General features: G+C 37.1%; 1 protein-coding gene across 1 annotated transcript in view; it reads right to left on the bottom strand.

Annotated features, from left to right (window-relative positions):
* nlgn2a (neuroligin 2a) overlaps positions 1-26,889 on the bottom strand; it is a 188,325-nt gene that overhangs the window by 102,768 nt on the left and 58,668 nt on the right. The window contains 2 exon segments of the mRNA XM_051115785.1: positions 2,572-2,866; positions 2,868-3,378. Coding sequence (XP_050971742.1) covers positions 2,572-2,866; positions 2,868-3,044 — 472 coding nt within the window. The 5' untranslated portion in view covers positions 3,045-3,378.

Raw genomic sequence — 26,889 nt, 5'->3', positions numbered from 1 at the left:
TTATGGAAATCGATTCCATTCTGTAAAAACATAAAATGGTTAATGCACATCTTCTGGCATCTGAGAATTCTGAATTTTGCTTTAGTTTACTCTAAAAGAGGCTATAACAGATGTCACTGTATATAGTCAGAGGAACAAGAACAAAGGGAGACAAATAATGAGACTATACACTGCTGTATAAGTTGCCTGGGGCAGTTTGGGGCCAAGATGGTCCCCACATATAGTAACTGATGTAGTAGCTTTGATCTCCTGTCCACCCCCTCTTCTAACTCTCACATGGATCAACTGCAGCACAGCGTGCATACATTTCTAAGAATAAATCTGTATATCTTTACTGCAGTTCTAAGGCATAGACTTAGTCTACATATGTAAAACTAAACAAAAGAGCCTGCTATTAGATCTGAACTTATAGTCATGTAGAGGTAAATTAAGGAATTAATCCACCATTTGGTGCAGAAGCATGATGCATTGGATAACGTATTTTGTTTTAAATAGAGTCTCTGATGCGCAGGATTGCTAGGACTGGGAGAGACTGATGGATTAAAGGGAATTTGGGGATTTGGGAAAATGGGAACTGGCGCATTTGGGAATCTAGGAATCGGCAGATTTGCAGAGGGCTTTGTGAAAGACACATGGCGCAGAGAAAGAGATAATGTGGGATGAAAATGGGTGTTGGAAGACAGAACGAGAGAGAGAAGCAAAAAGGGAAGGAAGAAAACGAGACACGTTCCTGCTGATCATGTCAAAAAAACAAGAAAATAACACTGGCGTCTTTGCTGTGAACAAACACACACACGACTATGCAGATGTTCAGTCTGACTGCAATGTGCTGGAATGTACTATTAGGCATTATATACTACACATTGGCATGTATAGTGCACATATTGAGGTAATACGTTTGATAGCTTTTTCCTCATTAACACAGATTGCAAATTACAAAGCAATCTTTCATAATAGAAAGAATTGCTTAAATAAGACAATTACCATTGTAAACACAAAACACCTACACTGGCTGCCAAAAAGAGGTAAAAACTGAGGAAAGGAGCAAAAAGGGCTCTGAGATTGCAAATTACTGCTGATGTCAATGATTTGTTTCTCTGGGCAACTTGGCGGCTGGAGCCTTAATTGCGAGAGAAAAACACCTCCTCGCAAATCAGCTCTTTCCATCCTCTGAGAGTATCTGTCCACTTTGCTCTCTCTCAAAAGAAAGAAAAAAAAAGACAAAAAAGAACTGGAAGAGGAAAAGAAAAAAAAGAGAAACGTTGAGGGGTATTGTCTCAGTCTAAAAAGTCAGCCACTTTTTGGTTTGTTAACTCTCCGTCAATTTACCGCAATTTGTCGTAAGTGTACGTCTTATACCGGAGCATAAGTAATTTCCCAGAACGCTTTAGTCTTTCCAGCTGGCCTCACTCTTTAAGTGAATCACAGGGTAAACTATTCTTGACAAGTCCTGATCCAGAGTGCATTGGACTGATCATAACTGGGAAAAGGCAAGGACATATCCTTAGTCAAGGTCTGGTAAAGCTGCACTGAAGTTCAAAGTCAGAAAATGATTTCATTTTCACTGTATAGTACTTTGTAGTGTTAAAGAGGTAGTCCAGTCAAAAAAATGAAAATTCTGTCATAATTTTACTCACCCTCATGCCATTCCAAATCTGTATGGCTTTCTTTCTTCAGCAGAACACACACAAAAAAAGATATTTTTGAAGAATGTTTCAACAGTGAAGATCAATGAGGTCCAAAACAACACTGGACCCCATTGACTTTCATTAGATGGACAAAACAAGACATTGTTTAGATATATTATAATATGCAAGTCATACAGGTTTAGAACAACAATAAATGATAACAGAATTTTCATATTTGAGCTAACTATCCTACTATAAGTATACTATAAGTACCGTAGTACCTACTATGCAGCACAATATGCACGAAAAAAATGCATGTCTATAGGTTCCATTACTCTATAGAGTGCAGCAGTTGGGCTCTGAAAGCAAAAACCCCATTCATTTTCTCCATAGGGAAACTAAAGACGACCCACTGTGACCTACAAGGTTGTTAACTAAATGAATTACCTATGATTCTTCAAAAAAAGTCACCAATCAGAGATTCAAAACAAGCAGATTGTGCCAAAACAACTCATTTGCACCTGCTCACTCCCATGAGGCACTGCGAATGTCATATTAGGGTAAACATCCCCATATGTATATATTTGTAATAGTGTATATTTTGCAATACATAGTTTCTATATCCACAATCAGCATAAACTGTTTTATACTTTTTCATCATTTTCTCTATTATTTCATTTGCAATGCCTGTTGGGACTGTAGTTCCTTCCCTTATTAAAGTCTTGTCTTTTTGTCGGATTTTCAAATATTTTTTTTACTTCAAATATGTTATTTACTTCGTAGCTGGTTGGTTTTTGTTCGCGGCTTATAACTCTGTTTTAAAATCCCTATGGGAAAATACTTCCTGAACCAAGGCTGCTGAAAAAGTGGATGGGCAGTGTTGCACTCTGTTCCCCTATTAGATATAACCATAATGCTTTGCTGTGTTGTGTCAGACACTCACCATCCTCTGTGGGCACATAGACGTTGAGGTAGAGACAGTCTTCGCTCTGATTCTGAATGTAGGTGGCGGCAACGTCCAAGTTGTCAGTAAACCACACAGGCAGCATGATCTCGGGCAAAACACCGTGCACGTTCTGCGGGCAAACAGGGGCGAACTGTGTAGCGTTACGCACTTCCTGCCAAGACCCGGGAGCTTCCGGTGGCTGAAAACGACGGTCTCCGATTGGCGCCGTGGCATAGGGGACGCCAAGGTACTGTTCCACGGGACCCAGAATCTCGTTGTTAAGCTCTTTTTTTAATCCCGCGTAACTTGCCGTAGTTTGTGGTGACGGTGGGATATTTGGAGCCAGGATCAATGCGCTGACACGATGCCAAAGTGATCCACAGTGCCAACCAGAGGAGTGTAATTGCGTGGGTGGCCTCCGAATTGCGGGCATGGCCCAAATCACGTTTACAGGCATGGGGCAGATACATGACTGTCTTGTTCTTTCCTTCTTCACTTCGCTGGTTTATTGACTTCCTCTTCGCTTGGTCACGGGTGAAGGGCAAAGGAAAGTTAAACTATTACAACAGAATAAGAAAAAGTGGTCCTGCTGGTTTGTTTTGGTCTTGTGGGGAGCAAGAGGGAGGACAGGAATGGGGGGATTGTGGAAGGGTTGGGGTGGACAAGGGGCTGAGGTTGTGTTCAGCCCTGGTGGGTTATCGTGGTAATGCCGCAGAGAATAAAAGAGGGAAGTCTGTTACGTTCCATCTCCCACAGCCGTCCTCATGGGGTCAGTTAAAGAGGTCACGCAGATGATTGCTGATCCTGTCAAGAGCAACAAAAAAGGGGTAAGAGTTAATTAAAGGTTTATTTACGAGTTTGCACATGCACAATCACATGTATGAACCACATGAATTTGTATCATGTTAAATGCTGCAACCTTGACTAAAGGGATAGTACACACGAAAATGAAAATTCTGTCATCATTTATAAACCCTGATTTCATTGCAAACCTATTTGACCTCCGCAGAACACAAAAGATCATTCAAAGAATGTCTCTGTTTTTGTGCCTATACAACAAAACCCTAGTAAAAAATCTTAGATTTAAAATGCAAGTATAGTTCAAGTCTATTAACATATTTACTGACATATCACTAGAGACTTACTGATATAAAAATTATAATTAGACTTCATTTGGAGTACTGCTTCTTAATATTAAACTATGTTTTAATGTCACTGTTGATGAGGATTGCATGATCTTTAAATAACATCGTCTTTAAATGCAAAATATTTAAAGTGTACATTAAGTATACTTGCAATATACTTAAGTATATCTTTAGTTGGACTTCAGCACTACTTCTGCACAATTAAAGTGCATTAAGTACAAAATTAGTTGTTCCAGTTGAGAAGACTTTAAGTGTACCAGTTTAGAATATTAAAAGTACAATTGCAGGGTATTTTACATACATTTTTCATACTAAGTGCATAATATGTAAATGTATTTATAGTATACCTAGCATGGAATAAATGTATTTTTTAATATATTTTAGTATATTTTATTTTTCACTAGGAAGGTCAGTGGTTGTTTTGGACCCCACAGATTTTCATTCTAAAGGTGTGGTTGCATTAACCATTGCTTAACAACATTTCATCAAATCCAGGCATTTCAACAGGAATTTGTGTGATTGGGAGTTCGTGTAAGCATCTTAATATCATGGTAAAAAGTTCAGTATCATGCAGATTGAAAAGCCTTCTAAGTGTGTTACGCACAGTGTTTCTCTTGTTTGTCAGTGATGTTTCATCTGGCTTTTAAATCACAGAGTCATTTGTGTTCTTCACTAAATTCAAGCGCTTCACACTGGATCTCACAGCACTGTTTAGTGGTTGCATGACCAGCCCTGCATCCCAATATGCATACTATCCACCTTATCTGCCCTAAATAGTATTGAAATTACTACTATCACATAGAATTAAGGATGGATAGTATGCACATTGGGATGCAAGCCCAGTCTTATCAGCGAGTAAATGGTCTGAAAAATGGTCCGTGTGGTGCGGTTCAAATGCGGTTCAAATGGCGCATAAAAGTTATATCGAACTCTTGTTATTGTTTTATCGAGGAAAATTATAAGCATCAATGGAAAATTGAGCTTTATTTGCATGTGAAGTTTGCTAACGTGACAGCACCTTAAAGGTCCACTGAAGTGCTTTGAAACACGCAGCGTTATTCTATGTGTTAACGTAATTTTAACTGAATCAGGAAGACAGGGTGGGACATATCGAGCAGCCACCCCTTTTTAAAATAGCTAATAACATTTCATTTATATCTGCTGGAGCCGTTGAGCTCGGCAAAGCCGCATTTGACAGCCCTAGATTTAATATGAAACTCTTACTAAAACAAAATAGCGATCATAATCATGCTGAGGCTGTTTCAAAAGTGTTGAATATACGCTGACTCGTGCATATGATCTGCTCCGTGCTATCGCGTATCTGGACCGGAGACACAACGCAAAACCAGACCTCATTTGCCCCAATCAAAAGCATATTTACACTGTCTAAATCGTTCTCTATTGCCTACACTGTGCTCTACATGCCATTCACTATACAGAAAATACTAACACTGTAAACAAGTGATCGATCTCAGCCGCAGCTTCAACGTCTATTTGCAGTGTAGGGGGCGGGATGCTTCGGATTTAAGAGAGCATTTGATTGGACAGAAAGTTTGATGAGAAGCTGAAGTGCAGGGTGATGTCATCAAAATCGTTGATCCATATTGGCGGAAGTGAGAGACTGTGAGTTTTGAATGCTTATATCTTGTAAATTCGAATTTTGTCGTTGTTTTGGAGCACACTAGCTTAAATTTAAGGCTAACATATTCATACTAAAAGCCAAAAAAACTTTAATTTTGATTTCATGGGGACTCTAAGTCCAAAAACAGCTGCAACTTTCTTCTAAATATCTTCTTTTGTGTTCTGCAGAGGAAAGTCATACAAGCTTGCAACTACGCTTGAGGGCGAGTTACTCATTTTTAGGTGAACTATACTGTTAAGCCTCTTGCTCACAGTGGTTATAACTGAAGGATTTCCATAAGGTTTGAACTTATAACCTTTTAGTCTTTGATGACAAGGCTAGATTGCATTTGAGACAGAAAACTGAAAATATTCTATAATATTTCTCATCAAACATGTTTTTCGATGTTTAAATGTAGCTTAAAAATTCAATGACTCAGCAGTTCAAGTGCCTCCCGTAGAGTTCTACATCTAAGCCCTGAAAAAAAGCATCACTGCAGGCAAGTGACAGCTCAGACGGCTCGTTCAGGGCATTATGAGCATCATAAACACAATGAGACAGAGACAGGGAGACAGTGATGTAAAGGAAAACATCTCGAAACACCCACACAAAGAGCCTCTATCACTCAGTTGTGACTAACAAACTAAAAATAGATGTTTTAGCTCTCACATCCTGAATGAAATCATCTGTGCGGATATGAAGTCTAATTAAGAACCAACGCATTTCGCCCGTGAACGCATTCTTTTGTTTTTTAAAGCCTCTAATCGCCTGAGAGAGCTGATTGATGCTTTAAAACTTTGATGTTCGTTTCAAATGGTGTTAGCATTTAGCCAAGAGCGCTTAGCTTATACGCTTAAGCATTTTACCGGTTAGCTAAAACAGATGAGAGAGAGATTTATGTGATGTGAATGGATTTAATGTGGGTTTAGAATTGAAGTCTGGACAAGATGGAGGGCAAAAGGTCAAGCATAAGCAGTGAACTTTAAAACTAATGGAGAAAGAGGCATTAAATCTCAACTCCTGAGATGACAGGAATGTCATATATAACAGCACCGAAGGACACAAATAGGTGCAGGCCAGAGACATTACAAAAGGTAGGAGAAGGAACAGATGGATTCAGCATTATCATGATGTCATTTCCTGCAGCTGAGGTGATTGGCTCAAAAAAAAATCTGGCAGTGATGGTAGATTTCAAACGGCCGTTGGGAGGAATGGGAATGCTAACAGAGAGCTGTCTGCAGGTATTATCGACCTCCTCGGTGCAGTAAATGTGGATGGCAAGCTATTTAAAAAGCAAAACAATGCTTCCTCATCATCACCATCATCATCACCATCATCGTTAATGTGGCAACAATCATCATGCTGAATGGACTCCTCCAGTGATATTACTTTATCACCATCCTATAATAGTCTCATTTAATGTGGCCATTAGCGTTTCTAGTGCAGCGCTGTCGCCGCGTGTGTGTCTGTCTTTTTGTTATGCCAATAAAGCTATTTGAATTTGAGAACTATGGATTGGAGAGAGAGAAAAAGGGAATGAGAGAAAGATAAAGGAATAGGAGAGAGAGAAAAACGGAGGTGTGAAGATATAGTAGGTATTTCGCTCAGGGGCCTGTACAGGCACTAGCGCTTTAAATACGGATAAATGCTGTAAAAATCCAATACCAACTCTGGTATAAATCCCCCAGTAGTCTATATGTAATGTGGTATTTAAGGAGGTCAGATAGAAATGCGAAAGGAATAAAACAGTTGAGCTGCCTATCCCTCTTATTATTGCACTATAATTCTTCCTACTTTGTTCATAATAATTTAAGACTCAATGCTGTGCTTAGTTTGCATTCATTTCCCACCCTTATGTAAATGAAGTTCAATAAAGATAAAATGTTGCATAGAAGATATGTATATGCATTTAGCCTTTGTATGCAATAAAGGGTGACTCATTCCTGTTATGCAAAAAAAATAAATATTAGAAAATGAAATCCTCTGTGAGTGTGTGTGTGTGTGTGTGTGTACACACTACCAGTCAAAAGTTTTTGAACAGTACGATTTTTTTTTTGAAGAATTCTCTTCTGCTCACCAAGCCTGTGTTCAATTGATCCAAAAATACAGAAAAAGCAGTAATATTGTGAAATATTTTTACTATTTAAAACAATTGCTTTCTATTTGAATATATTTTAAAATGTCATTAAATTTTCAATTTTTCATGTGACACTGAAAAGTCCAGTTTTCAGTGTCACATGATCTTTCGGAAATCATTCTAATATGTTGATTTGCTGTTCAGAAACATTTATTGTTATTATTATTGTAAATATTTAAAACAGTTGAGTACCTTTTTTTCAGGATTCTTTGATGAACAGAAAGATTCAAAGTCCAGCATTTATCTGAAATAAAAAGATTTTGTAACAGTATATGTAAATATAAAACATGTAAAAGATTGGAGTCAGTATTTTTTTTTTCTTTGGGAAAGAAATTACAGAATTTAATACCTTTATTTAGCAAGGATGCTTTAAATTGATGATAAAGACATTTATAATGTCACAAAATATTTCTATTTCAGATAAATGCTGTTCTTCGGAACTTTCTATTCATCAAAGAAACCTGAAAAAAATCTACTCAGCTGTTTTCAACATAATAATAATAGTAATAAATGTTTTTGAGCAAATCAGAATATTAGAATGATTTCTGAAGCTAAAAATTCAGCTTTGAAATCACAGGAATAAATTACATTTTAAAATATATTTAAATAGAAAACAGTTATTTTAAATAGAAAAAAAAATATTTCAAAATTTTACTGTTTTTGCTGTACTTTGGATCAAATAAATGCAGGCTTGCTGAGCACAAACACACACAAACACAAAATATTTATAAAATGTCATGATTATTTAATAAAATGATTAAACAATTTACAGATAAAAACTATTTACTAAAACAAAAATAGAATTACTAAATACTTATATTATTAAAATGTTATACAATTACATCACTTGAAAATATACGTCCTCAATTTGCAACACAAGCATATTTCTTTTTCAAGTTGGAGAGGTCAAAGGTATAACAGGAACAACTCTTGTCAAAAACACTGAAAACCATCTTTCTCTGTATTATCCCTCTCATAATTCGGCACTTTATCGGCCGTCTGTGTGTGTATATGTGTGTGTGTGCGTGTTCTGTGGAGTGTAAAATAGAAGAGGATGACTCTAGGGTTCTGAGGGGAGTCTTGGGACCATTGACAGGATTCTCTGGCTGCTCTTTAATTAAACCTTAGAGACCAAACATACTGCACAACACACACACAGCTACACACTAAACACACTCTTCTTACACAATAATACACACGAACTGATCAGGAGAAAAGGAGGGCTGTGTGAAAAACACTGGAGAGCATGAGAAAGATAAGGGGAAAACATGACAGAGATTAGAGATGGAAAGGAACAGCAAGAGTATGGCTAGCTTCTGATCAGTGCTTCGTAACTAACTAAAAGTAGCGACACTAATAACTAAACTGCGATCTCAGTAGCGTGACAGAAGTTCGGCAGTTTTCAAAATTGTGTAGCTTTTCAAATAACAAGCTATTTTTTTCCAGCAGCGTTGCACGACATGCCTGTTTTTATTTCATACTGTATTGCACAAACATCCTCACAACTGAGCAAGCTAAGGCAACAAAAGCATGTAGTGCTTGGATGTCTGATTCATTTAGGTGCGCCGCTTTGTTTGGATGCTCCTACTCACTTACCATACAATGAATTTTATGTCTTCATTTTTGTATCACAATTAATATTTTAAATACTTCTGTTTAATACTCTATGATAGTGTTTTTGCTGTTCATACTAGCTGTATTTTGCATCAATTTACGGGTGGCATATTTGCGTTTGTACCAGTTGGAAAAAAACATGTTTTCCTATGTTTTTATTTCTATCTTTGTTTTTCAATTCCTGACAAATTAATTGTACAGTCATCATTCACAATTAGTACTAATAACAACAACATATTACAAAGCTGAACTTTTTTCTCACAGACGTGATGTGACATTAATATATAACAAATAAGTGTAATTAATATTAATAATAGGAATTAACTGTGCACTTTGCCAAGTAAAATAAGAGACTGACTTACTGTACTGTTGCCAAGCAACAACTTAAGAAACATACAGCTCTTTCAAACCTAATTTAGATTTGGAATTATGCAATTTTATAATCCGTTTGCAACTGTTAATTCCATAAAAATGCCTACTAGTGAAATAAATGAAAAACTAAACATTTAAATGAACATTAAAAGCAAAAATTAAGTTATAAAATAATAATAAATAATAATAAATATAAAGAATTAGTAATGATTAATAATAATTATTAATAATTCTCACACACACACACACACACACACACATACACATATATATATATATATATATATATATATATATTTATACATATACATATATATATATATATATATATATAGTTTAGTTTATAGATAGAGAGACAGACAGGCAGACAGACAGATAGATAGACAGATAGATAGATAGATATGTATTTAGTTTTCTTTTTATTTTAGTTAAGTTTAGTTTTCAGTTTGTGGTATGTTTGGAATGTTTGGTATGCAATGTATTTAGGTTAGTTGCCAAAACGTTTAGGTTTATAACAGAATTACAAAATCGACATTAGTTTTCAAAATTTTTAGTTAATTTGTAATTTTAATTTTAATACTTAAACATTTTGGCTACTAACCTAAATATGTCAAACTATTAAAACTACTAAAAATTAAGTTAAAGGAATAGTTAGTTAATTAATTAATTAACATACATACATTGACTGTTAAAGGAATAGTTCACTCAAAAATAAAAAATAAAAAAGTCATCAATTAGTCATCCTTGTGTTGTTCCAAACCTCTATGAGATGACAAACCTTTCTGTGGACCACGAAAGAAGATATTTTCAAAAGATCTGTATTTTGTTGGCCATAATGAAAGCCAAAAGGGTAATATGATGAAAGAATTTTCATTTCTGGATAAAGAATCCCTTGACCACAGCTCTTCTTCAGTGCAACAGTTAAATAGCCAATAATCAATTAGAGAAAATGATAAGTATATCTAAGTCAAAAAGTGAATTTTAAAATACCTTAATTTGGTGGGATGCAGGCCCTTTAGGATGGGCACCACCTACTTGTAGCCACCATTTGATTTGAAGGCCGCATTTGCTCCGTTTTGCTAGCTAACAATAGTACAGCTTGACTGTATTTAGCTACTTTGCGGGTAGCTTGTAGCTTAGCAGGCTACATTTTCAAACTAGCTTTCCTACACTGCTCATGACTCATGCAAAAGAACCCACACCAGGGTCCTGTGGCTCATAACCCTGCTGAACTGCTGCATTTACCCTCTGACAGTTCATCACATATGTCAATCAACTCCCATGCGATGCCTTTCCCACATATCCATCTGCTATTCCGTTCCACACTGATCTAGAATCAGCCGCCGCAGTAATTAAGGCTTATGTCAGACTAATGAGCTTGTCACCTCCCTGATCGTGAGCCAGTGTGCGTTGTGTTTAATCAGAGGGCTGGATGGGTCCAGCAGCAGCTGATGCCCCTGCAGCCGGGGCAAGAGAGTAAGAAGAACGGCAGGACCGGAGCGGGCGCAAAGTTGGCACGAGTATAGGGGCTGGAGGGGGGCGCACAGGTTGTTTGGGTCTTAATTGCTTGATTGGCATCGTTACAAGGCTTAAATTGGCCAGTTGTGGCCGTGCTGTGTGCCCTCTGGGTGTGATGGAAAATGATGAATGGGAGAAGTAAACAGACAGAGAGAGACAGACGGACAAAACAGGCTACAAGTGAGAAAGTGGGCGAGAGAGATAGAGGAACACACACTCTCACTCTCTCACGCTCACATATACGCTGCTTTATCTGAAGGGGGAACTGTGAGGTGTGAATTGGAGACACTGGCACCAGGCCTGTCTGTGTCTGAGACAGCAGATACCTGCAGCGAGTGTCATAAAGGAGGACAGATGTGTGCAGGGGTGGTTCTGAGAAGCGCCCTCATTCAGACCCTCGAGGTTTCGCTGCTGCTCGGCACCCTGGGAGATGACAGCGGTTACGACGTGTGCGAGTGTGTGTGTATGTGTGTGTCAGACAGCCAACTGATAGCAGAGCTGCTGACGGTCAGGTCAAAAGACATTCACAACCTGTCGGTACCTTCTCCCGCCCCCCACTTTATCTCATTTCTCTGTCCCCCTTATCTGTCCATTGATCTGTGAATAAAAGACAGCACAGATGGATGATGAGCTGAAAGCATTAAAAAAGATAGAGATCAAGAAAGAACTATAATTATCACTAATGGTTGTATTATGGGTTATTTTTATTTTTAAATGATCTTTTGTTTTTCAGCTGATTTATATAGAGTCTATTGTTTCTTCTTTGAACTAATGTACTGTATTTTGTTCTTTACTACCTTCGATGCAATTCAAGGTAACACAGAACAAAATACAGTATGTGAATATATTCAAACTAAAACGTAAAATATTTTGTGCATCTGCAGTCATGGCCGTAGCCAGGTTTAGAAAATTAGTGAGGTCCGGGGGTACAAATACAAATACAACTAGTCTACATTAAATACCCTATAAACACTTTAAAAGAGACAGATATGTAGATGTTTGTGAAAGATGTTTTCTCTGTTTTGGAGGAATCATTTTTAAATCATACCCTATTTATTGTATCAAAATTTGTTGATACTTTACTATAGCTAGGGGTGGATAATTTTATCAGTTGTTTATTATTCATGCAACAATACTATGCTATATAACATGACTTTGTCTAGTGCTCTTATGAATGTTTATAGAATGATTTGTGAAAATTTAACGACTATACTGACATAGACTTCTATATGGCTAGTGTTTATGTATTTAATTTCATTCTGTAACCTACTTGTTCTACAAATCTGTGTACTGGTGTTAAGTGTTACTGTTTTTGACAGCACTGATAATGTTTATGACAAAAAATACCATTTATCATGGTATTTTTTGCACTTCTCTTAGCGAGTGTCGTATCCTGTCAGCAATAACCTGTCCGTGGGCTTTTTCGATTACTGTCAGTTTAAGTGCCGACAATGCAGTGTTGCCAGATATTGCTATTAAAGGAGAAGTCCACTTCCAGAGCAAAGATTTACAGATAATGTACTCACCCCCTTGTCATCCAAAATGTTCATGTCTTTCTTTCTTCAGTCGTAAAGAAATTATGTTTTTTGAGAAAAACATTTCAAGATTTTTCTCCATATAATGGACTGCTATGGTGCCCCAATTTTGAAAGGCAGTTTAAATGTGGCTTCAAACGATCCCAAATGCGGTTGTAAATGATCCCAGCCGAGAAAGAAGGGTCTTATCTAGCGAAATGATTGGTTATTTTCATTAAAAAAAATACAATTTAAATACTTTTTAATCTCAAACGCTCGTCTTGCCTTTCTCTCCCTGAATTCTCCCTGTGTATTCTGGTTCAAGAAAGTTAGGGTATGTCGAAAAACGTAAAAAAATGTATTTTCTCCCTTAACTTCAAAAATCATTTCAAAATCATCCTACATCGCTGCAGAAGTACCGACCCAGTCTTTGCAAAGTGAACATGCAAAGAAGATCAAACACCCTTGACAAAAAAGGTAAAACAGCGATATATGACGATTTTGAAGTTTAGGGAGAACATGAGATGGGAGTTTTTCGACATACCCTAACTGTCATAAACCAGAAAAAACAGAGTTCAGGCAAAGCAAGACAAGAAGAGCGTTTGACATTAAAAAGTATATAAATTGTATTATTTTTATGAAAATGACTGATCGTTTCGCTAGATAAGACCCTTCTTTCTCGGCTGGGATTGTTTACAACTGCATTTGGGATCGTTTGAAGCTGCATTTACACTACATTTTGGAAGTTCAGAATTAAGGGCACCATATCAGTCCATTATATGGAGAAAAAAGCTGAAATGTTGTCCTCAAAAAACATAATTTCTTTACGACTGAAGAAAGAAAGACATGAACATCTTGGATGACAAGGGGTGAGTACATTATATGTAAATCTGAAGTTTTGGAAGTGGACTTCTTCTTTAAAACAAGCAAACACCAAAAAAATTAATAAAAATGAAAATGAACTTTCTAAAGTGTCAAATTAAAAGTCCAAAAATGCGTATAATATTTGCATACCACGGATGCTAAATATTCTTGCAAACTGTCTAAACTGAATTATACATGGCAGACATCCATATGAGGAGTTTAGTAGCAAATTAGTAATTTAGAAAACAAATTTTATTTTTGAACATGAAAAATGTACAGAGGTCTGGACCTTTACAAATCCTTTATATTACACTTCAAATACATCTATTACAATCAGTTTGGAAAGAAAGTAATGCTGTTATTCAGCACATATTTATTCAATTATTCAATTGATCAAAAGTGACAGAAAAACGTTTACATTTTACCACCTTGGAATTACACGGTTCTGTCTGCATTCTGAGCAGTTATGAGATATTGAGCTTCAAAGTTTTTGTATTCCTTAGACTTCTGTAGATAGAACCATTTTTGTTTTCTAAAAAAGTCAATCAATAAATCAATCAATCAAATCACCATTTTCATAAACATTTTAAGCAGCACAACATTTTTCAGTATTGATAACTGCTACTGAAAATTGCTGCTTTGTCATCAGAGGAATAAATAACTGTTTTCCATTTTAATATATTTTAGAATGTATAATGTTTTTATTGTGTTTTAACTGTATAAATGCAATTTTGGGAAGCATAAGAGACTTCTTTCAAAAATATATGAAAAAACTAACATTTTTCCACCCAAAAAATGTCAGTTCAGCCTATTAATTCAATCAGTTCAATATTTTATGAACTGAAAGTATATGTAAAAAACGTTACATCTCTGAAGCAGTTCATATGAAAGATGCTTACATTTTAGATGCTGTCAATACATTACTAATTTACATTTCAGTGTTCAAACATATAAACATGGACATGTAGCACATAAACATGTGCTACAACACTTATGTAAGAATACATATGATTACAAATGATATCACATTGCCCCTAATTTTTACATCTCAAACATAAAATTATATGTCATATTTAACACAAATGATTCAAGTCATTTGTCATACCAATAAAGTACATAAATCTGAGTTGTTTAGAAGACTTTTAGGAGAGTTTTTAGAAGATATTTCAAGGGGACATCAGATACCCATTTTCCACAAGTTAGTATGATTCTTTAGGGTCTTCATGAAATGTCTGCAAAATACTTTGGTTAAAATTTCTCAATGGTCATATAAAACAACACCCTTTTACCTTGTCAAAAACAGCTGTGTTCACAGCGATCTGTTTCAGTGCATGTCTCTTTAATTGATAATGAGCTACTGCTCACCCCGCCCCCTCTTACATTTTTTCTGCATTCGGTGGTGCGTTACCATCAAAAAAAAAAAAAAAACTAATCCACTGCATCCTCGTTGGCTCTGATTTTGGGTGAAAATGAAGACTCTTGTGTTCACTTTTACACCTGCATTGCATTCAAAATGTTGCCACTACAGCTGCCTGAGCACCAGACAATGGTGGACGGCGTACAACTGGCTAAGGGTGGAAATATGCTAAAACACGACAGTACATGAGTGGTCGTGGGCGGGGCCTGAGCATTATAATGTCATATCGCTGTAGGCTGGTTGTGTCCACACAATGCTAAGACACGTTTATATGCAAATCCAATGCCTCCTTTAACCTCTAATCCCACTGCCGATTCAAAGTCTAGTTTAAAAACTATTTTCTATCTATTCCCCACAACCAGTTTAGAGAAAAAAGAGAGAGATAAGCGATAAGGGATAACCTTTGTCCACTCATAGGACACACACACACACAAACAAACACACAGGAATGAATGAGTGGTCGCAGCCCACCAGAGCACAAAATTGGAAACAACAGATGAGGAAGAGTTAAAAGCAAATATTTACAGGGGTTTAATATGAGCTGGGACACGGCCGCTCCGTGAAGGGTCAGCGGCAGTCAGCGCCGTGCTAATTAGACACAACCATTACTCACACACCATTCATATCTGCTTAATCACTGTCTGATGAAGTGCGTGTGTGCCTGTGTTAAACCGTCATTACATTTGTAGTCTTTTTACTGTATTACAAAGACCGGCACCAGCACAGCAGCTCCTAAAAATGGCAGAGCGGCCACCACAATTTCTCATTCATTAATATTCAAAAGCAAGTGAGGCTGTTACTGTTGCATATTCAACACATGTGCAGCCCACAGAGCCAACACCCTCTAGCCAATTACAATATACTCTCCTGTGCAGAGAAACTCCAAACAAAAACAGAAAGTAGGAAAACCAACAGAAAGAAGACTAGAAGAGACATCAAGAAAATCCAAAAGAGAATCTCATCCCAATCACTCTTATATAAAATCAATGATAAATGGGTTTTTGTGTGTCAGAGAGACAGAGAGCACAAGCGAGAGGGAGATAGAGATTTTTTTCCTCTACTTCTCTGTGTGAGTAAGCCACTGTTTAGGCCCCAGGGTAGCTCACAGTCTGAGTCCTTTATCAATGATGAATGACCAAGTTTGTGTATAACTGTGTGAGTGTGTCTGTATCTGTGCATTTTTAAGTGAACATATATGCAAAACTGCGCTGTAAAATATGGTAATGCTGTTTTGCGTTGCTTTCTCAATTTCAGTTATTTGGTGGCTTACACAATCTTTTTCTTCCCTTTATTTCTTTCTCTCCCTTTCTATCTGTCAGATGGAATGAAAAGTGAATAGAAATTGATGCAAATGATGTTGCTCATGTATCAAGCACTGCTACTGTTGCTGCTGCAGTCTCAATCTCACATTGTGTCCTAACTAGTTGCTAACAAGCTTCGAGTGACAAGTAATTTGTCTGTCTACTCTCAAAGTAAAATGCTGGGCATGCAACAATCATCCATTTAGAACCAAGGGTGGTTCCTCTGAGGAGGCAAAGGAGGTAGTGTCTCCTCAAAATATTTGAGGATGAGAAAAATAAACTGTGCTACCATGCCAATATTACAAAATACAACATTGAGAAGTATATAAAATCACCCGTTCTATAGAAACAACGTCCAACAGGGACACCAGTAGGTACAACAGCACGTCTCTCGCCTTAAACAAACCCCCTAAAGTGTGCGGTGGGTTTGTTGGGGGGTAAGTGAAAATGAATGTGGCAATGCCTCCGTCACGACATGATTGGATATGACGGGTTATTTTCGTCTGTGATTGGTTCATGCGATAAATCCCGCCTCTTGTGTTTCAGTCTGAATGAACAATGAATGAATAATAATGTCTCGAGCATCAAATCAGAATTTTAGAGCGATTTCTGAAGAATCGTGTGATACTGAAAACTGGAGTACAGCCATGTGCCCACCAAAGCATTTTCAGCCAGCTGAAAATGGCAGGCGCTCTATTGAAAATGCCCAGCTGTGTGCGATTGACAGCACTTTGGAAGCACAGCACTTAGACCCAAAGTGAACAAAATGTACCTCCAAGCAATATATTTTATATTAATATTGTTGTAGTCTGGAGAAGTCATCTGGTATAGACATTGATACTCTGAGACGATTAATATTTAGACTACTTCTTCTCCATTGTTGTTCAGTCATTGTAAAAGCAGAATGTGATGGTTGGTGATATTCAGAGCTGGGATGCAAGTCATTACATGTAATCTGGATTACGTAACCAGATTTAAATAATAAAGTACTTGTAATTAGAAAAAAAATAAGTACTTGTAATTACAAAATTAAGTACTTGTAATTAGATTTTAAAATACTCGTAATCAGACAACATTTATTTTTTTATGCATTACACAATTACATATTATTTACACAACAGCAGTAAATTATTCAGAATTTATTGATTCTCCCTACTTCCTCTTTTTCATCTTTTAAAATTTCCTTTTCAAAACAGCCTACCAAAAGTCTTCCAGTTTTTTGGACATTCACACAAAGATCAGTCGTTAGTCAGGTGGCTACACAGCATTTGACCATTGACCATTTCAATATTGCATCAACTACTGATGCACACATTCATTTTTATTTGAATTATCACTCTGTATGTTATTTAACCAAGTATTTCTATGTCTTTGGAAGGATTTTGTCTTTTACACATATTGAAATACTTTTTCCAAAAACTTTTTTTTGACATCTGATCCTAGTTTATCTAATATATTTACTTGAAGTCCACCTGATATTTTAAAATAAATATTTTAATACTTAAGTATCACATATGCATGTTCATTGGTTCTCTGACACTGGTTATATTCACATGACATGCAAATAAACAAATATAACAACATTTCATTTTCTTAGTAAGTTTTTCTTTTACTCTTAGTGATTTTTTAAAATGATTTATTTTAATGTAACATTTTCATGTTTTAATTAATTATTGGCTTTTCATAAACCCCCTGTAGTTTCTTTACAAACAATAGTTTGGGAAACCTTGACGCAGAGGTCACATTAACTGAAAATTCTCTGTCATTGACGGAATTTTTTTATCAGTGACGGAAAAATCTGAAGACCGTCCGTCATTTTAACAGATTACACTGAGGGTAATCTATTGTAAATTGCAGCTGTAATTCCCATGCCTGTCCAGTTGGTGGCGAGTGCGCTCCAGTGTGGCAGCAGAGCACGGGATCCAGTACAAAAACGAAGCTATCACGAATGTTTTCCTATGTGTTTGATTACGCACAGGCGAGTACACAGAAGCTACAACGATCTATCACGCCACATTCAAGAGCGCCAAAACGGTATTTATTGCTTGAATTTCCTAAGGAACTTTGTTTTATGTCAAAAGTAACACAAAGCCTAGCCTATTGCTATTTATTGGAAGGAAGACACACTATGTACTGTCCATTCATCAACTGAAAACAGCATAGACCAAGAGATCAATTGTGATTTAAGAATCGATATTGGTTCATTAAAATGAGAATCTATTAAAATCGAGAAATCGTTTTTTTTTTTTTTTACCCAGCCCTAGTGTATTTTTTAAACACTGCGCTGTCGCCTTGTGGGTTCATGATTAAAAACGAAACTGTGATCATAAAAAAAGCAATTAAATGTGTTATACTAATTAAAATAAGAAAATTAAAATGACAGCTAATAATAGACTAAGATGGAATTTTTATGAACAATGTTGAAGTCTAGCGCAACCTCTTTACATAATATAATGTTTAATTAACTTCAACAAATGGAATATGTTGTCTTACTCTTTGTATTTTTATGTCAATATGGTACAAGATTATCCTATTTAAATCAATATGATAAATGATTTAGGTCAAAAGTAATCTAAAAGTAACCTAAAAGTAGTCTGATTAAATTACCTCAAATGTGTAATGTAATGGATTACGTAAGTAATCAACCCAGCTCTAGTGATATTTGTCCCATCTCTCCTCTCCCACAATTGGATGGATGACTGGGTAAAAAGTGACATTGATGAGCACTGCGTTTTACCTAAAGTGAAACATTTTTCAACTCTCAGCAACCAGTAAAAAATCCCAAGCACGCAGTGCTCAGTGTGAAGTAAACGCTCACCGCCTCGTCATGCTGTTGCTGTTTTTAAATACTCCCATTGCTCCCAATTGAAAAAAATATGCTCGCCTCAGGAAAAAAGCTTTGGTGGACACACGGCCTAATGGCTGCTGAAAATTCAGCTGGACAGGAATAAATTACATTTTAAAATACATTAACATGAAAAACAGTTCAGAACACTACTGTTTTTAATCAAATAATGCAGCCTTGGTGATTTTCCAAAACATTTAGAAAATGACTAAACCCAAACCTTAGTTTGGGACACTTAGTAGCAAGTAAATTTAAAATTTCAGACCTCACGCTGTGTGTTCCTAGACAGAATAAGCAGTGAAAAGGACTGATCATCGAAAGTCTGAGTCTGCAAGGCTGGGACCATACAGGCAATACTGATGTGCTCTACATCCTCAGCAACAGCATAATCAGGGGAGCAGAGAAGGGGAGGAGTGGGGCTGTAATGGTGAAAGAGCAGAATCCTCCCACCCTCTTTCACACTCCCTTCATCTTCTCTTTCTTTTCTTCTCCTCTCCATCCATGGGACTGATATCAAAGCAATGTAAAAGCTATGAAAACACACCCCAAATCATAAATCTTTGTTTGTGTATGTGTGTGTCCTTACATTTACATGCACATACAATGCATTAGGTAGATGTCTTTATCCAAAGGGACTTGCATTGCACATCTTTCAATGAAAATCAAATCTGTGACCTTGACATTGCTAGCATCAAGGATCATGCAAATGCCTTGAGACACGGCAAATTCTCTCCTTTACATTAAAGTTCTGTTTCAACACCTACGGGAGCTGCCTTCTACTGCATTAATATTAAATATTTAATGCATGCTAACTGGAATGAAACCTCATATATTCAGAAACTGTCATAACAAAGCCACTGGAAATAGGATTCTTGCAATGCCAAAATTTTAGATGACACTGAATTTTACAATTATAGGTAAAATGATCATTTGAAAATTTAAACTAACTGTCAAATTTATACCAGTTTATCTGAAATCAACCACCACTATTTATACTAAATTTACATCTTAAATCATACACCATGTTGGATGAATTGTTTTCACTGGTATTGCAATTGCGTTCATAGTGAAGCAGAAATGCGATGTTGCTATAGTATTTGGCAAAAATGAGGTGTATTAGGAGGCAGCATAATTTAGATTTTCTCTCAACAGTCTTCGCGTTGGAAGCTTGCCTACGAGGCCTTAAAATGCTGTCTCCGTAGGCAGCTCACTAGGTTTTGGAACGGAACTTATTTGTCAGGTTTCTCCATCTATCCTTTCTAATGCTGCTGGCTCTCAGTTTTCCCTCCACACCTTTTTACTTCATCCCTCTATCACATCAATACACTCCCTCTGATTCAGCCTCCATTTCCACACAATAACAGCTGCCGCTACACAAATTAATTACCATGGCCAATAACGATTACTGGACGGACCTAAAGCTGAGGCAGGAGATGGGATTGGGCAGAGAACATTAGACTAGAGTTGTGTGTGTGTACATGTGTATGTGGGTGTGTGTGCTCGTAGCAAAGTAAAGCACAGCAGTGGCACCGACAGCACATTAAGTCAGAGATCCAATTTATGGCAAATGATGGCCACTGTATTCTGCTCTGAGCACTTCGCAGGACAGGTATGAGGCTGAAACTATGTTTGGGGAACCAGAGCATCCATTCAAAAAGCATCAGATTAATCTCAGTTTAAATACCGGAAAATTAAGTTCAGCATTCATGAAGCGCTTGGTCTCCATGTCAAGGTTCTCCTTAGCAAACAGCTTTCACAAGATAGAAAAAAATGCTAGATAAGCAAACTGTGAATGTTTGTACAGTTCAATGTGTACTTATTCATATTCATAAACACATGCAATATACACAAGATGAAACAACAAACACAAAAAGAACAATAAACCATTCTTATTATTAGATATAAAACTGTCTCTAAACACTTCCACACAAAATAGTGTTCTGTATTGGAAATGATGTAGTGAAAAATACATTTAAACATTTTTAGAACAAAATGTTATGTTATGTTAAACATATAAATAAATTAATATGTATAAATTATTTTATTCTTCATTTAGATTTAATAAAATCAGTCAAATTATAATGAATATTATGAGCTTTTAAATTTGAAGATGGAAAGTCTGGGACAAAAAAGTTACGTTCCAAATCCGTTTCAATGAAGAAGACGAAAAAGCAGCAGGAGGAGGAGGACGAGAAAGAAGAAGACAAAGAAGGAGAAGGAGGAGGAAGAAGAAGAAATAGAAGAAGGAGAAGGAGGAGGAGGAAGACGAAGAAGAAAAAGGAGGAGGAGGAAGAAGAAGGAGAAGGAAAAGGAGGAGAAGTAAAAGAAGAAGGAGAAGTAGGAGCAGGAAGAAAAACAAGAAGAAGACTGAGGAGGAGAAGGAGGAGGAGGAGGAAGAGGAAGAAGACATAGAAGGAGAAGTAGGAGGAGGAAGAAAACGAAGACGGAGAAGGAGGAGCAGAAAGAGGAAGAGGAAAAAGGAGAAGAAAAGGGAGGAGGAGGAAAAAGAAGAAGAGGAAGAAGAAGATGAACAAGAAGAAGGAGAAGGAAGAAGAAGGAGAAGGGGGATGTGGAGGAGACGGAGGAGGGAGAAGGAGAAGGAGAAAGAGGAGGAGGAAGATAAAGAAAGAGAAGAAGAAGGAGAAAGAGGAAGAGGAACAAGAAAATGGAGGAGGAAGAAGAAGGAGGAAGAAGATAAAGAAGAACGAGGAGGAGGGGCAGAAGAAGAAGAAAGAGGATGAGGAGGAAGGATAAGGAGGAGGAGGAAGAAGAAGATGGAGGAGAAGGTAGAAGAAGGAGAAGGAGGAGGAAGAAGAAGAAGAAAGTGGAGGAGGAGGTGGAAGAAGGAGGAGGAAGAAGAAGAAGAAGAAGAAGAAGAAGAAGAAAGGGGAAGATGAGGAGGAAGAAGAAGATAGAGGAGAAGGTAGAAGGAGAAGGAGGAGGAGGAGGAAGAAGGAGGAGGAGGAAGAAGAAGAAGAAAATGGAGGAAGATGAGGAAGAAGGAGGAGGAAAAGGAGAAGAAGGAGAAGGTGGAGGAGGGAGAAGGAGAAGGAGGAAGAAGAGGGAGGAAGAAGAAGAAGAAGAAGAAGAAAGAGGAGGATGAGGAGGAAGAAGAAGATGGAGGAGGTAGAAGAAGAAGGAGAAGTTGGAAGAGGAAGAAGAAGACGATGAAGAAGCAGGAGGAGAAATAAGAAGAAGGAGGAGGAGAAGGAGAAAGAATAAAAAGGAGGAGGAGGAAGAAAAGGCTGAAGAAGGAGGAAGAAAATTAAAAAGATTAAATGTGCATAAATAAACAATGTTCCCTGGGACATAAAAAGTGTCTAATGTTACAGAAACATCCTCTTTGTCATACTTTCGACATAATTGTAAAATGTCATAATTTACAATAAGTTGATCTTCCAAAAATGCTGAAATTTGTTCCAATATAATAAACAATAATGAAATTAGTTTAATCAGTGAAGTCTAGTGGGTTTAGAGAGACAGTATATGGAAGAGAAAACAGGTCAATAGTAAAAAATGAATCACAAGGATCAGGATCTGTATAAAATGAAGTCCTGCTTTTAAAAAGCCAATTTAGAATTGAGGCATCGGTCTGTTTGCTCTAGAACACATTTTGCATTAGCTGGACTGGATTTGCATTCGTGATTTGACGAACAGTTTTGGTGGTTTTGGTCTTTATCCTATTAAAGTAGGAAGAAGCCATCCTTGCGTGACAAGAAAATAGTTGCCAAGATGGCTGTTGAGTGAAGTGACTTCAAATAAATCAACCTATAATCCAGTTTCAGCCCCACACTCCCGGCAGGTAGAAATAAACCCCAACCACAACTGCGAGATGATGTTTTCACATATGTGCCTGTAAATGCTACACACACATGAATAAATACAGCCGCTATCATGAATCTCAACATCTTGCATGTGAACTCTTCCATGAAACCACACCTGAACGCACAAACCTAAACATTTTCATGTACAGCGAAAAATCACAGCGCACAGGTGACATGAGCAGGTGTCTGACTGCGCTTTAAACGTTCATTGCTCTTGACAAAAGAACAGCGCTCTTCATCAGTCCATCAATGTCTTCGTCACGTCTATCCCTCTATCGCTCCATCACAGCTTCTGATACAGAGCCAGAGAGAATCAAGCAGCCACCCCACCAGCACTTGTCCTAGTTTCATACATCTACTAACGGAATGATCACAGGGTGCTCGGTCTCAAAACAACGACCCCTCTCAACCGACAGTGCACAGATTTTAGCTCCAATCCTGCAGTGCATAAAAAAATATTTGGAAGTAGTAAAACTACAAATGTCAATTAAACTTGTTAATCTATAGTGATATGATAAAGTATACATAAACCTTAGCTATTAAGTTTTTTTTAATATTCCTGTGATGGCAAAGTGACTCTGAAGACTGGAGTAACGGCTGCTAAAAATTCTTTCCGAAATCATTGTAATAAGCTGATTTGGTGATAACAGTTGTGCTGCTTAATATTTTCTGGAAATCATGGCAGGATTTTTTTCAGGATTCTTTGATGAATAGAAAGTTCAAAAGAACAGCATTTATTTGAAATAGAATTTTGTTTCATATATTATAATTAAGGGTTCAAGTGCGTAGCGGATCACGAATCAGCGATCCTCCATGTAAAACTGATCGTGCAGACCAAACCGTAAATCGTAGAGACTTGAAACTTCGAAGGATGGTAGTACTCACACCGCCTACAATGTGACTACAGCGATCAAAAGTAGGAAATCTGAACCGTCGCAGACTCAAGTGTCTAATGTCGTTGGAATCTTTGTCTCACACTGGACAAAACACATGTCTCAGATTTGATTGTGAACCTGGTGAAATTTTCAGGTATTTAGCATTTTTTGAAAAATTCCGCCCGATCGGAACCAAACCAGTGCAGGAAGATTCTCTGGAGAGTGAACATCAATAATTATCAAAAAATGGTCATTGCTGTCATTGTTTGTTCAGTTTTGGAGAAGATGTAAAACTAGTGCTAGGTTTTTCGCTCAATCTGGAAAAAACACTGCAGTACAATTCTCTGGACTTCGTAAGCCAATAATTATCAACAGAAATGCTGAAATTTACCCTTTGGGAAGCTATAACAGGGTAGTTTAAAAAAGGGGCCTGTCCAAATTTACCCAGAATCCTATAAAGCCTAAAGGAAAACTCAAAACTTCACGAAACCTGGTGAGCACATGAGGCAGGTGATTCTAAACAAGCATGCAAAATTTTTAGGAGGACCACAGCTGGTGCTATAACACATTAAAAAACAGAATATTTCTATGGTAAATTGCCCAGATTTGCCCAAAATGCTTTTTAAAATCATTGATTTAGTGGTTAAAAGCTTGCTAAATAATGTCTTTTGTCATATGCTGAAATGCCTTCAAGTGCTTGAACCCCGGTAATTGCTGCTTGCAGCTATATTATTATAAATGTCTTTACTGTTAGTTTTATTCAATTTAATGCATCCTTGCTGAATAAAAGTATTAATTTCCTAAAAAAAAAAAATCTATTCAGCTTATTAATTTTAATAGTTAACAATTTTTTAATTTTCGGGTCATCAGCCATCAAACCTTAGTAAATAATGGTCACAAACGCAGAGATTTAACTTTTATCAAGCTGATTACTCAGTTGTTTACTTACTTTTTTACCTAGTCTTCCCATTAACAGCATTATATTGTTTATTCAGACTGTTTTGCAAATGCAGAATGCACAAGACGCAAGATATTTTGTGTGAACCAATCACAGCCGAACATAACCAGTCATATCCAATCATATCGTGATGGAGGCATTGGCTCCTCTCAGGTCCGCCAGGTAAAATTCCTAAACTATTTTTACCACATTCAAAGTTTACAGAAATTTCCACCTAACTCCTATAGGATTTTCTGTAGAGTTTGTCTAAAACAGTAACCAAGCAGGAGCAGAGCTTTTTTTGCTAAATGGACGGTAGGACAGGCTTATGTCCAAAAATATAGAAATAAAACAAACAATATATTGACTTCAAAAACCTTCAAATGTCTAATTATCAATTACCTTCATTCAAGTTGTTCTTATCAAATATTTATGTATGTGATTACAATTAATTAGATTAATCAGCATATAATTTTAATGGAGTGCTGGTTAATGATATGCTGAATTGAAATCGTTAATCGATTGACAGCCCTAATTAAAACAAAAGGATTCCATAAATGAACTAAACAGAAAGAGTGAGAGGGAAAGAGAGCATAGCCAGTTCGCTCCAGTTTGCAAATAGCAGAGGTTGTGCTTCGAATTACGAGGGCCGCCAGGCTGCTTTGGGCCAGACAGAGCTGGACTGCGTCATCATCAGGGGGTTCGAGCCAATATTAATTACGCCAGTCTAAGCTTGGAAAAGTCAGTCTCAACACCACAGCAATGGTTGCTAACCACCATGGCAACCATCCACATGGCCATGACCTTTGCCCCCGGAACATGCCTGCCAGAAGCCTGGAAGTAAACGAGCGAAGTGTGTGTGTGCCTATGTGTGGCACTAGGGATGCCATCATCATACATCTAGACATCACGTAATTTCTTCACTCAATCTGACACTGAATAATATTCATGCCAGCGCGTGTCTGCATGTGGATGTGAGAGAAAAGGAGGGGGAGCGATGGCTCATGGTGTTGCTCATCTTTTTGACATGTTTTTAGATATTCCGCCAGCCTTTTGGCCACCAGGGAGTCTTAGTTTGTGCTATTGACTGACACTAGCGAGAGCTGAGAATCAACGCAATCCCATAGTAATCAACACACATGCACAGACAACACACAACACTGGCCCTACCGCATTACGGGGAGCACTGTATTAGTCATCTAATGACTTTAACAGAGGTCATCCCTCGGAGTCTCGTAATATATTAAAGAAAATTTCAGCTTAATAATCTTTAACACATGTAACTGTGCGATAATTAATGTAAGACAGGAAAATAATGAATTATTTGGGCCAAGCATTTGATATATCATTATCTACTGCCAGACAAATGGCTGCAGCACTCAAAACCATGTATGGCAGGGCTTAAATCTTACAGTATTCAACAATTCAGGATTCAAGCCTTCCTGTAGCTCAATCAGTAGAGAATGGCACTGGCAACATCAATGTCATGGGTTTGAGTCACAGAGAGGGCTAGTACCTTGAATGCAATGTCAGTCTGGATAAAAGAATCTGTAAAATGTAAACTTTACCAGCTTTTTGGTTGAAGGCTCTCATGTAATCTAAAGTCAGAAAAAAAACATGTATTAAATGTCACTATTTCTGATAGCAATGAGATTAAATAGAGACCACATGCACTTTTGAATCTAAAAAGAGAATCTAAACAGTGTCACATACTATTTTCAGATTTCAAAAGAATCTAAATTCTGCAATCAAAAGTCTGATACTTCAGTATGAACATTTGTCAGCTAATTCTCCCAAGACTGATGCTGCCCAAATTACTTTTATAGCTCTGCACGCAAATCAACAAATGCTTAATCTGTTTTTACTTTTATTTCAAAAGAAACTTGGTAAAAACATTTGATAAAAAGCTGCTACTAATTTTGGGGCCACTAGTGGTACCAATGTTAATTGCAGAAATAATGACTGTTCTTAAAGAAGTTCACTTCCAGAACAAGAATTTACAGATATGTTTTCTGAGGAAAACATTTCAGGATTTTTCTCCATATAGTGGACTAGAAGGTCTTATCTAGCGAAACAATCAGTTATTTTCTAATAAAATTGACAATTTATATCATCGCTGTTGTAAATTTTTTGTAAAGGGTGTTTGACCTCCTTGCGTGTTCACTTTGTAAACACTGGGTCAGTTCTTCAGTGATGTAGGAAGATTTTGAAGTTGGAGGAGAAAATGAGATGGGGGTTTTTCGACCTACCCTAACTGTCTTGAACTGGAATACACAGAGTTCACGCAGAGCTAGACAAGACGAGCATTTGAGGTTAAAAGTATATAAATTG

This window comes from Labeo rohita, chromosome 7 (genome assembly GCF_022985175.1).
Source record: "Labeo rohita strain BAU-BD-2019 chromosome 7, IGBB_LRoh.1.0, whole genome shotgun sequence".
Taxonomy (NCBI): Eukaryota; Metazoa; Chordata; class Actinopteri; order Cypriniformes; family Cyprinidae; genus Labeo; species Labeo rohita.
The sequence above is the reverse complement of the archived record's forward strand: the minus strand, read 5'-3'. Positions and strand labels throughout refer to the sequence as shown.